Here is a 13,255-nt window from a genome sequence, read left to right on the forward strand (position 1 = left end):
AGAATTGCTTTTCGGCAGGTTCCTGCCATGACCAGCCCACTATAGATAGACCTTTTGGATAGTGTTTGCAGCTATTTTATATCTCAATGTCAAAATTTTCAAATAACCTTCAATAACCCCATGATAATCCCCTCAACCAGTCACTGACAATGACCAGCTTCATCGCTCTGCAGCAGATGGTTAGAGGCTGTTTTGGACAACTGTCCAGTTGCCGGATTACAATTCGAATCCGGAGCAAACAACAACGAGGGATGCGCGCAAAGTTTCGCAGTTCCGTGCTTCATCGCGTCGCGGTGCATCGGACATCTCTGTCCGACTCGAACCCAAATCCAACAGACATCACCCGATGTGAGTGACTTTGGTCTAATTACACGGCAAAGTGACCTGAATTAACAAAGCTTCCAGCTCGCTTGTTTTTTTTTTTCTTTTTTGCGCGCCCGCCGTTTTCTATGATGCAATCCACGTCCGATTTGATGGACGGATGGAACACCGGATTCACTACGCGACGCGATGTCGGTCGGGAATAGAAAACTCCATCCAGGACCGACGCGACGGTCGACGGACGGACGGGAGATGAATGTGTTTTTGCTAAATTGACATGTAAATAGTGGTACGACTGTACCCGCCTTGCGAGTGGAACCAAAGCGAATGCTATCCAATCCACCACCAGCAGCAGCGGTAGGGGTCATGTCAGTCGGTTGGATTAGAAAGTGGTTGCCGCCATCATTCCCTCGCGATCCGTGCACCGACTGAACTGTTTTGAAGGACAACGCTATTGCCGGCTGCCACCGGCCGCCGCCGGCCGCCGCCGTACTTCGCGTGCAAGGATTACATTTGTTTTGACGCAATTGTAGCTGCAGTGTGAAATGCGAGTTGAAACGATCCGTGCCGCTCGGTCGCACCTTTTCGCGCACTCGACGCGGTGTCATTCCGGGTTCAGCTCCCCCTCGAAACTGATGGGAAGTAAATTATCTGTCAATAAAAAAGCAAATGCCTGTGAAAACTATCAACACGTTTCGTGTCAATTTTAATTACAGCTCCTGGAGCGAGCGTGGTATTTCATCAATTTCTTTCCCGACAATCGAGCTAGGACCGATTGCTCAAACACCGGCTGATAATAGTGCCTAGCGCTAATAGAAATTTATTCCAGCAACACCCATTTTTCTGGAGTACAACCTACCATTACTGTGAGTACCTACCGGTAGGTAGGTAGGTATCGATGCAATACAGAAGGGAGCTAGAGGATCAGATTTGAAGTCGTTTTTTTCCTGAGCTCGACGGAACGTCTTTCTAGCACGCGATTCCTCATATCATCGTCGTCGTCGTCGTCGACGACGACGTCAGTCAGTGGAGCAGCTTATTCGTGGAACTCCCGGGCAAGCTGTTGATAGCTAACCCGCACTGTACATATGTACCCTAACGCCATCAAAGGCATCGTTTTCCTTTTGGTATTCTATTGCGAACGAGGCGAGGGTAGAATGCTACCTATTTCGATTGGGAAAAATCGTTCCTTTTGTAGCGCTGATTTCGCATGACTTCCGGTCGGCGGCAGCGAAATGGAATTCAAGTGGCTGTCTCCCACGTCAAATGGAGTGGAAAAAATGATGGAAAGCGATACGACCATCAGGGACGACAGCAGCAGGTGCATTTTGGAAGTTGTCGTGTAATACAGCAGCTGTAGTGCTGCTCTACTTCTGAATGTAGACTTGAAAAACTCTTCGGTAACTGTCAAATGGTAATGCCGTACCCACATGCTTAGCTATGGACGAAGCGACACAAGTTAGAAGCTTACACTTACTGGCATCCACCGCGGAGCTATTGCAGATCCGGGACAGTGCCAATGAAGCAGGTCGATTGCCAATTTCTTCAACACAACCAACTCAGCTTTGTAGTGCGTCAATTGCAGTTTCCTGGAGCTCATCCACCCCTCCACAACTGCGATCGAGTAGGCTGCAGTCAACTTCGCTTCTTCGATCGGCAGATCTCCAACGAATTATCGTCAGCAAAGCCGCCGAAAACCACGTCCAGCGTGAGCTTCAACCTCAACACCTCGTGGTTCATGACAGTCCAAAACACCGAGTCCAGGAGTCATCTAGAGTCCATCCAGTACATCAAAATCACTACCGCCACAGTAGCGAATCTGGCTCCTCTTACGCTGGAGTGCTATCTCGGTAGTTTTTTGTAAACGAATGATCTCTTCGAACACCTTTCCCGCCGTGTCGATCAAGCATATTAGTCTATACGCCGACGAGTCTCCGGGTGGTTTCCCCATCTTTGGCAGTAGCACCAGGCTCTGCCCTTTCCAAACCTCTGGGAAAACTCCCTCGTCCAGGCATTTTTGCATAGCAGACCAGAACATGTCGGGAGCCTCTGCAATAGCTACTTTTAAGGCCAGGTTCGGAACTCTGTCCGGACCTGGGGCCTAACCTATGCTAAGGTACTTTGCTATCCCCGAAAGTTCCACATCAAGGACCCTCGTCTAATCGCTAGCTCCAGTCCCCGGCTGTCCTACGAAAGGAGGCCAAGGACTAGGATCATGACGCGGAAAAAGTCCTCCAATGATCCCCTCCAACATCTCTGGAGATTGCTCTGTAGGAGCCATCACACCTCTCGTCTTGGCCATAACGATCCTGTAGGCGTCACCCCACGGGTTCGTATTGGCACTCTGACAGAGACCCTCAAAGCAGGCCTTTTTGCTTGCTCTTATCTCGGTCTTGAGCGCGGCTTTTGCAGCGGCGAACATCACCCGCCGTTCGTTTCGCTCTTCCTCTGATCGTGCTCGCTGCATCCGCCGCCTAGCCCTTAGGCAGGCGCGGCGCAGGTCCGCAATCGCGTCGGTCCACCAGTAAGCCGGTGGCCTCCCATTTCTAGGGTGGACTCGCCTAGGCATGGTCGCATCACACGCACGTGAGATCACCGCTACCAGCTCGTCGCCGTCTAAACCGAGTAAGTTTCGCTCACGGCGGAGCGCTTCCCTAAATACCTCTTCGTCGAAGTATGATGTCTTCCACCTACGAGGGCTTGGCCTTGGCCTAGCCGCCTCTTCTTCTATCCGCTGTCTGCTGTTGTTGTAGTCGATACTGTAGCGAACCGCCAGGTGGTCGCTGTGAGTGTAGCCATCATCTACTCTCCAGTTCGGACTACTTGTTAGGCCAGGACTACAAAAAGTCACGTCAATAATTGACTCCGCTCCGTTTCGACTATAGGTACTCTTGGTACCGACGTTAGCCAAGTCGACATCTAAGATGGCCAGTGTTTCTAGCAGGATCTGACCCCGCTGTTTCGTGAAACGGCTTCCCCATTCCACAGCCCAGGCATTAAAGTCACCCGCTATTACCACCGGCCTTCGCCCTGTTAGCACGGTCGTTAAGCGGTCCAGCATTTGCGTGAACCGCTCGATCGGCCACCGCGGAGGCGCATAACAGCTACAGAAGAAGACCCCGTTTACCTTGGCGACCACGAAGCCCTCATAGGTAGTAGACACCAACTCCTGCACGGGGCATTTACCCGTCGTCCATATCGCCGCCATTTTCCTGGTCCCATCCGAGGCCCAGTTGCCGTTGCCGGCGGGTACTCGGTATGGGTCCGAAATGATGGTGATATCCGTCTCCCACTCAGAAACCGCCTGACAAAGCAGTTGCTGAGCCGCATCACAGTGGTTCAGTTTCAGCTGCGTTACCTGCACTGTGTCTGCACGTATGTCTGTTTTTCGAGGTTTTCCCGGTACAGATCATACAGATGGGTGGACTCGTGCAGCTTTGGGCCTTATGACCTTCAGCGCCGCATCGCCGACACAGTTTGCGCCTGTCAGGGCCTTTACAGTCCCACGACTTGTGTCCTGGTTCCAGACACCTAAAGCAAACCTCTGGTGGCTCGTGGAATGTCAAAGGACATACGCACCAGCCCACCTTTATCCGCCCTACTTTAACGGACTTTTTAACGTCCGCCACAGGTAGCTGAACCAGAGCTATCTGTGTCCCTGCTGGCCCCTTCCGCAGCCTGACGGCTGTGGCAGCCACCTGCACATCGCACTGTTGCCGCAGTGCCGTGACGAGCTCTTCCGCTTCGGTGATCTCATCTAGGTCTTTGACCTTCAGAGTCGCCTCATGCGTAAGAGCCCTCACCTCCACTCCATCACCAAGGACCTCTTCTGCCAGCCTCTTGTAGGCGGCGCCCTTGTGATCCTTCTCGCGCTTAAGCTCCAGGATCATTTCGCCCGTACGAGTACGTCTGATACTGCGTACGTCGGCTCCAAGACCCTCAAGCTTGGCGTCGCACCTCATCGCCTTCAAGACGTCCGAGTATTTCGACTGTTCGGTCTTGATGACGATAGCGTCACCTTTTTCGCGCCTGGCACCTGCCTTCCTACGCCTTGGCTTGGCGACCTGCACTTCTGCCTGCGGATTCACCTTCTTCTTCCTCTTCCGCTCTACCTTTGTCCAAGGAGGGTCCTCTCCTTGGATCGCCCTGCTCTGTGGCTGCTGAGGGCCCACCATTGGTCGCAACACCTTGTTCCCATCATTCCGGGACGGGCCGGCCTTTTCAGGCCCACCCTTCCCAGCTTTCCGGGAACCCTGGCTGGGGTCCGACTTTCCGGCATTACCACCGGCTTTCGGGGTTATTATGCGCCTGGCCTTGCGGGCACCGCCAGACAGCTCCTCACCTGACGGCTGCCTCGCCCGCTTCTGCGAATGCTTGTCACGTTTGTCACGAGCATTCGCTTCCACACTCTTCGGACTACCCGCGAAGGAGAAGGCCTCCGTTTGCGTAAGCTTAGACGCTTTCTCCTTTGCGGGTTCCGCCACTGCCGCAGCCAGCAACGCGACCGCGTGCTCCTGCTTGGCCTCATCGACTGACGCTCTAAGCCGAAGCAAGGCCGTTTTCAGGTCCTTGCTTATATTCGACTTAGTTGTCGCGAAGTCGATAATTTTGCCAAGCTGCTGCTCAGCTACCTCTAATGCGGGCCGTCCTTTTCCTGCTACTTGGCTGATGGCCCTCAGCAACCATGCTCCGTCCATAACCTCCGCCGGCTGGCTTGCCGTGGAGTGGACAGGAGCTCCCACGCTTGAGCTGCGTAAGCAGCTTCCAGCACCTGACTCCTCGCTTCTCCTTGTTGGAGACCGCATCAACCCGCTTCTTGCGAAGGGGTTGATCGCACCACTACTACCTGTTACACTTGTTTTTGAAATTTGTTTACTCATATTTTATTCCCACGAGTCGCACGAGAAAGAATGTACACCACGCCAGAGCTCTGCATTAACGCGGTAAGGGACAGCTTACTGTGGGGGGTGCCCAGGTGCCCCACAGGCTCCGTTAAAGATCGAGCATCTTTTTCACCCCCTCGATCACTCATTCCTCGGCACGGGTCGCTTGACACCTTGAATTGGGGTTAGTCCTATTCTTAGCCGGCAACTACGCGGCTGACTCGCAAGCGGGGGGGTGCGTCAGGCCCCAGGACATCCGCCCCTGCTGCCCCATAGCATGATCTGACCCCGTTGGAGCGTGAAACTGCTTCTCCGTTCCACATCCCAGGCATTGAAGTCACCCACAATTACCATCAGCCTTCACCTTGTCAGCAGGGTCGTCAAACAGTCCAGTTATACGTAAACTGCTCGATCGACCACAGCGGAGGTGCATAATAGCTACAGAAGAAGACTCCATTTACTTTGGAGATCACGAAGCCCTCGTATGTAGTAGACGCCAACTCCTGGACGCGGTATTTACCTGTCATCCATATCGCCGCATTTTTTCTGGACCTGTCCACGACGCAGTGGCTGGTATCCGTCCCTCATTCGGAAGCCCCCAGACAAAGCAGTTGCTGAGCTGCGTCACGGTTGTTCAGGTCTAGCTGCGTAACCTGCACTTGTCGTATGAAGTTCGGGCATCTTGGGCCTTTCGCCCGCAAACAGCAGATTTCTTGGTACAAATCAAACACTTGGGAGGGTCTATGCAGCCTCGCGCCTTATGGCCCCACCTCCACATCGCCTACAAAGCTTGTTCCAGTCAGGACCTCTGCAGTTCCACGATGTGTGTTCTGGTTCAGGACACCAGAAGCAAACCCCCGGTGGCTCATGCAAGGTCAGTTGGCACCTTTAGCTTCCCTACTTTAACGGACTTATTTGCATCCCCCACAGATAGCTGAACCAAGGCTACCTGTATCCCTGCCGACCCCTTCCGTAGCCGAACGGCTGCGGTGACCACCTGTACGACACACTGTTGCCGCTCGGTGACCTCGTCTAGATTTTTCAACTTCAGAGTCGCCTCTTGTGTGAGAGCCCTCACCTCTACCCCTTCGCCAAGGACCTCTTCCACCAAACTTCTGTAGGTGGCGCCCTTGCATTCCTTATCGCGCTTCAGCTCCAGGATCGTCTCGCTAGTTCGAGTACGTCTGATACTGCGCACGTCGACTCCCAGATCCACGAGCTTGGCGTCGCTTCGCATCGCCTTCAAAACGTCCGAGTACTTTGACTGTTCAGTCTTCATGACGAGCGCGTCACATTTATCGCGCTTGGCACCTACTTTTTTATGCCTTCTTGGTTTGGCGTCATTGTTCTCCTCGACATGCGGCTTTTTCTTCTTCCTTTTCCAACTCCCTGTTACCTTCTATCTGGGGCGGGCCAGAGTTTTCAGGTCCACACTTTCCTGCTTTCCAGGACACCTGACTGAGGTTCGACTTGCCGGCATTACTGTCGACCTTCGGGGTTTGTATCTTTCTAGCCTTTCACCGGTTCCGCTGCTCCTGCAGTCTTAACGAGTCTCACGTGATCCTGCCATCGTCCATCGACTTCCGAAGTCACAACATTTTGTAGGACTTCGTGGACGCAAAGTCGATGATCTTGCCAGGCTGCTGCTCAGCCACCTCGACCACGGGCAGCCCTTCTTTGTTTTGGTTAATGGCCTTCATCAACCACGCTCCGTCCAGTATCTCTACCGGGGGGCTAGCCGGGGAATGGATCGGAGCTCCCACGCTGGAGCTGCGTGCACAGCTTCCCGCTCCTACATCCTTGCTTCTTCTTAACGGAGACCTCGTTAACCCACTTCTTGCGAAGGGGTTAGCCGCACCAATACCGCTTCCTTCTAATTGATTTTTGTTAATTTGTTTCATGCTTTATCTCCAAGGTCCACCACACCAGAGCCCTGCATTAACGCGGTAATGGACGCAATACTGTGGGTTGTACCCAAGTACCCCACAGGCTCCGTTAAAAATCAAGCATCATTTTTTACCCCCTCGATCACTCATTCCTTGGCACGAGTCGCTTGACATCTGGGATCTGGGATAAGTAGTCCTTTTCTTAGCCGGCGACTACAAGGCTGCTCGCAGAAGAGCAAGGGGGGTCGTCATGCCCCTGGACTACCGTCCCTGCTGCCCTAGAACGGCTGTCTTGGCCACCTGCTCATCGTACTGCTGCTGCGGTGCCGTGACGAGCTCATCCGTGTCCGTGATCTCGTCCAGGCTTTTAACCTTTAGAATCGTTTCAGCGGTAAAAGTTCTCATCTCGACATCCTCACGAAGGACCTCATTCTTTAGATACTTGTAGGCGGCGCCCTTGCAGATTTGGTGGCGCTTTAGCTCGAGGATCATTTTGCGCTACTAGTACGTCGAATACTGTGTTCGTTGGCTTCAAGATCCATGAGTTTAGCAACGCTCCTCATTGCCTTTAAGACTTTCGAGAACTTAGGCACGTCCGTCTTGTTAACGAGTGCTTCACCCTTCTCTCGCTTGGCAGCTGCCCTCCTGCTTTCCCTTGGCTTCCATGCGCTCCTCATCCTGCTTCTTCTTCCTCTTCATTTGTTCCTGTCCTCTAGGGTCCAAGGTGCATCCTCTCCCTGACCCACCCTAACCTCTAGTAGCTGAGGATCTACGAATGACCGCAATCCTCTGCTTGTTTCGATTCAGCAGGGGCCAGCTTTTCAGACCCACATCTCCCAGCTTTCTGAGTCACCTGACCGGCGTCCAATTTGTTGGTATTACTTCCTGGTATTAGGCCACCGTCTAGGTAGACTTCTGCACCTTTAGCTTCCCAAGCTCTGCTGCTGCCGCAGTTGCCTATAATTTATCAAGGGCCTGCTTGGCGGTTGAAGAATTCGTGTACTTGGGCTCACTGGTGACCGACGACAACGACACCAGCAGAGAAATTCAGAGGCGTATTGTGGCAGGAAATCGTGCCTACTTTGGACTCCGCAGAGCTCTACGATCGAATAAAGTTCGCCGTAACACGAAGTTAACCATCTACAAAACGTTGATTAGACCGGTCGTCCTCTACGGGCACGAAACATGGACCCTACGTGCAGAGGACCAACGCGCCCTTGGAGTTTTCGAACGGAAGGTGTTGCGTACCATCTACGGCGGAGTGCAGATGGAAGACGGGACTTGGAGAAGGCGAATGAACCACGAGCTGCATCAGCTTCTGGGAGAACCAACCATCGTCCATACCGCGAAAATTGGGAGGCTACGGTGGGCGGGTCACGTCATCAGGATGTCGGATAGCAACCCGACTAAAATGCTTCTCGAGAGTCATCCGACCGGTACAAGAAGACGTGAAGCGCAGCGAGCTAGGTGGGTCGACCAAGTGGAGGACGATCTGCGGACCCTACGCAGAGTGCGGAACTGGAGACAAACAGCCATGGACCGAGCAGAATGGAGGCGGCTACTATGTACAACAGAGGCCACCCGGCCTTAGCCTGACCGGTAAGGTAAGGTAAGCCTGCTTGGCCGCCATCATTGATGTGGAGTTCTCATTTATAAGCTAAAAATGTGATTGAACATTGCAATTTGTTGCACCTCAAAGTTCCCGGTAACATGGATCAATACTTTAGATCCCATGTCATAAATGCATCGCCCCATTGCATCTACTTAACGCCTTGTAATGACACCTAAATCAAACTTCACACCAGCCCTAGACGAAGCACTGTTGACATTTCATTACACCCACAAAACCCCACCTCATCCCTCATAAATTAATCCTCTCAACCTTGATTCGCGTGACTGCGGGATGGGTGTGATTTGACGCGATGCTCTAGCTCTACTAGGTACCACCACCCAGGCCTAGAGAAGCGAGTGCCAAGTGGCATTAAGCGGTTGTAATCTATCGCGCCAAATATTTACTTTGGAAATCGATCGGCAAACACCAGCCCCTCTCAGCCTACCTGCTGAGTGCTGACCTTCCCTGATTACCGTTGCAACACACGTGTTCGGGTCTCACTTGCATCACGTGTGAGTGTGCTGTGCTGTCGTCGGATGCATCATATTATCAGCAGCGATTGCAGTTCGGGCTTTCTCTCCCCACGGCTTGGCGTTCCGCAGTTCAAACACCAGCCTGATCCGTCGGTCTAATTAGTTTTCCACCGGAAATGGACGTACACGGACGGTTGTTTCTGATTTCTTCGTTCGTCGTCAGTTTCACGCTTTGCGTGGCATCACAGCTGATGCAGGACCTGCAGCAACAACAACAGCGGCGCCGTTCCGCGCCAGCTCTCGAGAGCCATTTCCGGCTAGTCAGCGACGGAGCCGTGTTGGTTTTACATTTCATCTATCTGGTCAGTTGCCGTGATTCCGGACTGGGTGAGCAGCTGAGTGGCGTAGCGGTTTCGGTGCGGAGTTGATTTTGGAATTATTTTACAATTATTTACAGTTCAACCGGTGGACTGCTTTCGGTTCATATTGGAAACGATTGGACCGCAAATGGCCAGCGTCTACGTTTACATACAGTTTTTCGCGTCGGTGATCGGCAATCACTACATGTCGCTTTGTGCGTGCGACATCATCGTGGAATACGTGGACGTTTTGTTGGAGTATCGTTATCGCGAAGTTACGATGAGAACAACCCACTACTGGAGACGTTGGATCGCGTTAGGATCCAACTTGCTCCTTACGATATTCAACAGCTGTAGTATACATTGGGCGACTCCTAGCTACGCAATCTACATGAAAGTCTTGTTCATCAGCTTCTGGGCACTCAAAATATGGCTCAACGTTGGTTTGGTAAAGACCAACGGACAAGAATTAGTCCTGCTTCTTCCAGCGACTATGATTTTGCTGGTTCTTTTGATAGCCATCAAAGAACTCAAATGCTTTTCACCGGACATCACCTCGGCGAATCAAACCATCTTGCTTCCCCTATATGAGCACCTCATCCACATAAAATGCCCCGAGCTTCCGGTAATCGTTTCCTGCTACTACGCCGGTTCCATGAACAACTACTTTCTCGCTTTGGAACCGAGCCTGATGGCAGCTCAACTAGAACATCTACCTTGCGTCTTCAAGTTGTTCAACCGAGACACCAACTCTCCCGTCCTTCTACTAGCCGTCAAATTCATCATCACGCTGATTACCGTTGGATATCTGGAGGACGACTACGACCTACTCGGTTCCATCTGGAACGCGCTGCTCCTAATCGGCGCTTTCCTGTTCGACTTCGCCCTAATGAAGAAACATTGCGCCGACATAATGTGCTCCGACGGTGGTAAACTTCAAGTTACCGCAGCGGTATCGATGCACCTGGGGTTTCAGCTCGCGAACGTCGGTTGGATCTACCATCGCTTGACCGGATTGGAGGATATTGTGAAATTCCTCCTGCTTGCCATCGTAGTGTCCAAGTTGGTTTTCAAGATAATCGAAAGCGGTGCCATTATTGAATTTTGCATCAACACCTTGAAGCTGGAATGTCACAGCCGACCGAGCGAAGACTTGAACCCGCAAATTACCGCAAAGAAAGCGCTGCTGGAGAGTCTGGTGTGACAAGGTGGAAAAAAGCGCGTGAATGCAGTGACACCTCTACTCATCATCATTCACTGTATAAATGAGTAGTCAATCGTCATCCAATCTTGGTGCGCCAACCACGGTCAATTCCGAAATAATGGATGTTAATGCACTCGTTAATAAATGGCAGAAAATATGTGGCAGAATGTGCTGTATGGTTTCAGTTCTCACTTGAATATTCTGTTGAAATTATCTTCCATGTGAAGGGAGTTCCATGTATGTAAGTATCAGGGATGCCATATATACAGGTTTATCTGTATTATACAGATTTTTGAGCATCTGTACAGATTGCATTTATATGAAATACAGATTTTCCATTTATATAGTATACAGATTTTTGGCCTAAATTTTGTATGGGATACAGATTTTTGAACAAGTGATACGGAAAATCATCTGGCAACGCTGGTAAGTATACATACAAGCGTGCATTTGATCCAGAGTTTGCAACAATTAAATCGTACTGATACGGGAATTATCCTTCAGGGTGGGCTGGGCAGTGCAACAAATTGAACTGGAGGGAAAAAAGCTGAAGTTCATCGGGGCAGCAGTGTGTGAAAAGGGATTACAGGCTACAATTATCATAAGCCCCACCAGTAGTGCATATGTTGTGTTACATGATGCAACGTGATGTTGAGTTTAAACACAGATAAACAGAGACAGCACCTTGGACAGCACCAGTGAAACCGACGATCATCGATTATGTCAAATGTTAGCATCGAGTCAGCCTGGGAACCCAATCTATTCTACCTAAGCGGCTGAACCCACCAAACGATGAGCTGTCAAAACCAAAGGGTGTTCATAAAGCATCTTAGGAGAAATTCAGGGCATATAAGAGGAGTTTCAGGGTATTCCAGAGGCGCATCAGGGAGCGTCAGGGGTGTTTAAGGCTATTTCTGAGCACCTCAAGGGTTACAGATTGATTTCAAGGTCGTTTATGGGGCGTTTCAGGGGCATTTATAGGGGTTTCAGGAGTCTCAGGGGATTCTCAGGCACATTTCAGGGGGGTTCAGAAAGTTTTCAGAGGGTTTTCAGAAGCGTTCAAGGTGGTCTCAGAGGTGTTTCAGGCTATTTCAGGAGCGTTTCAAGATATTTCGGGGACGTTTCAGGTGAAGATAGAACAAAGCAATACCCCGAGATGTACATATAAAGAACGAATCTTCTGAATCTAATGACGGTTTACGCTGAAAAGTAGATCGAGTGATCACCACCAGTGACTAACCAATTGATCACATTTTCAGCGTGAACCTTGATTTGGTTCATCAGATTTCTGCTATTGAAAATTCGGAGTTTTCAGGAGGTCGTAGGGACGTTTAAGAAAATTTCAAACATCTAAGGGACATTTTTCCTCATTTTTGGATCCTACGGGAATTGGGGGGGGGGGGGTTTCAGAGGAGTTTCATGGCTGTTGGAATGCCTCTTGGTACTTGGAAGGTCGCTGGAACTCACCTAAAACGCCCCTGAAACCCCCGTAATCCCATGGGATCTCCATGGGAAACCCATTGGTACGCCGTCAAAAGACGCAACACCCACCGTCTTCCACAAAAAGTTACAGGTTGCATAGACTAAACGTTCACAAACATGAGACAACAAAAAACTCACGGAATACCCAGTGGAGAATTTTTCGTTTGACGAAAAGTTTTCACTGACTGAAGTGAGAATCGAACCTACATTCTGAGGCTTACGAAATGCTTACATAGCTGGCGCTGCCAACCACACAGCCCCGAAGGCCACAAAGGCTCGTGAAACATCATTAAAAGTCCCTCAAGTGTCTTGAACGCATTTGAAACCCCTCCAGACCACCTCTGAAACACCAGTGAAACCCTAAAACAGGTTCCTGAAACGCTCCATAAGGCTCCTGAAATGCTTTGAAGCGCCCTTGAAATTCCCTTAAAAGACTCCTGAAACACCCTGAAACGCCTCTTCAGATCTCCTGAAAAGCCTTCAAATGTCTTGAAATACCCCTTGAAACCAAAAACGTTCTGAAACCTCTCCTTGAAACGCTCTTAAAAGACTCCTGAAAGCAATCTTAAACAACCACCTAAAACGCTTCCGAAGCCTTTTGGGATCCCCGTTTCCGGGGTCTCTGGGAACTTCTTAGTAACCCCTCTCGTCTTATCTAAAAGCAGTGATGTAAATTCATTCAGGGATTTCTTTGAAAACCAGAAAGGATCCTTGAAAAAAATGCACAAAAAAAATATTTAAAAAAAGATTTTTTTCTTTTGGAATGTTTTAAAAGATTGCTTTTGAAATTTAACTTGGAAATCCTCCAAGAATTTCACCTGCGGAGCGGACCTGGTGTGATGGTTAGAACACTTGACTATCACGCCGAGGACCTGGGATCGAATCCCACTCCCGACAAACTCACAAAATGTGAGTTCTTCCTTCGGAAGGGAAGTAAAGCGTGGGTCCCGAGATGAACTAGCCCAGGGCTAAAAATCTCGTTAATACAGATAAAAAAAAGAACAGTCAGAAATTTCTTCAGAAGTTCCTCCAAAT

General features: G+C 50.6%; 2 protein-coding genes across 10 annotated transcripts in view; both read left to right on the top strand.

Moving 5' to 3' along the window:
- LOC109422828 (sex determination protein fruitless) overlaps positions 1 to 13,255 on the top strand; it is an 883,045-nt gene that overhangs the window by 370,357 nt on the left and 499,433 nt on the right. The window lies entirely within an intron of this gene.
- Positions 8,721 to 11,100, top strand: LOC115260608 (uncharacterized). The gene is made up of 2 exons (XM_029861626.2): positions 8,721 to 9,562; positions 9,633 to 11,100. The coding sequence occupies exons 1-2, from the start codon at positions 9,352 to 9,354 to the stop codon at positions 10,736 to 10,738; spliced, it is 1,317 nt and encodes a 438-aa protein (XP_029717486.2). The 5' UTR covers positions 8,721 to 9,351; the 3' UTR covers positions 10,739 to 11,100.

This window comes from Aedes albopictus, chromosome 1 (genome assembly GCF_035046485.1).
Source record: "Aedes albopictus strain Foshan chromosome 1, AalbF5, whole genome shotgun sequence".
Classification (NCBI taxonomy): Eukaryota; Metazoa; Arthropoda; class Insecta; order Diptera; family Culicidae; genus Aedes; species Aedes albopictus.

Excerpts from the sequence above, each read along its gene's own strand:
- LOC115260608 (XM_029861626.2), top strand. The coding sequence starts at position 9,352 with ATGGACGTACACGGACGGTTGTTTCTGATTTCTTCGTTCGTCGTCAGT. Across the intron at positions 9,563-9,632 it reads TTGCCGTGATTCCGGACTGG|TTCAACCGGTGGACTGCTTT; the intron begins GTGAGCAGCTGA and ends AATTATTTACAG.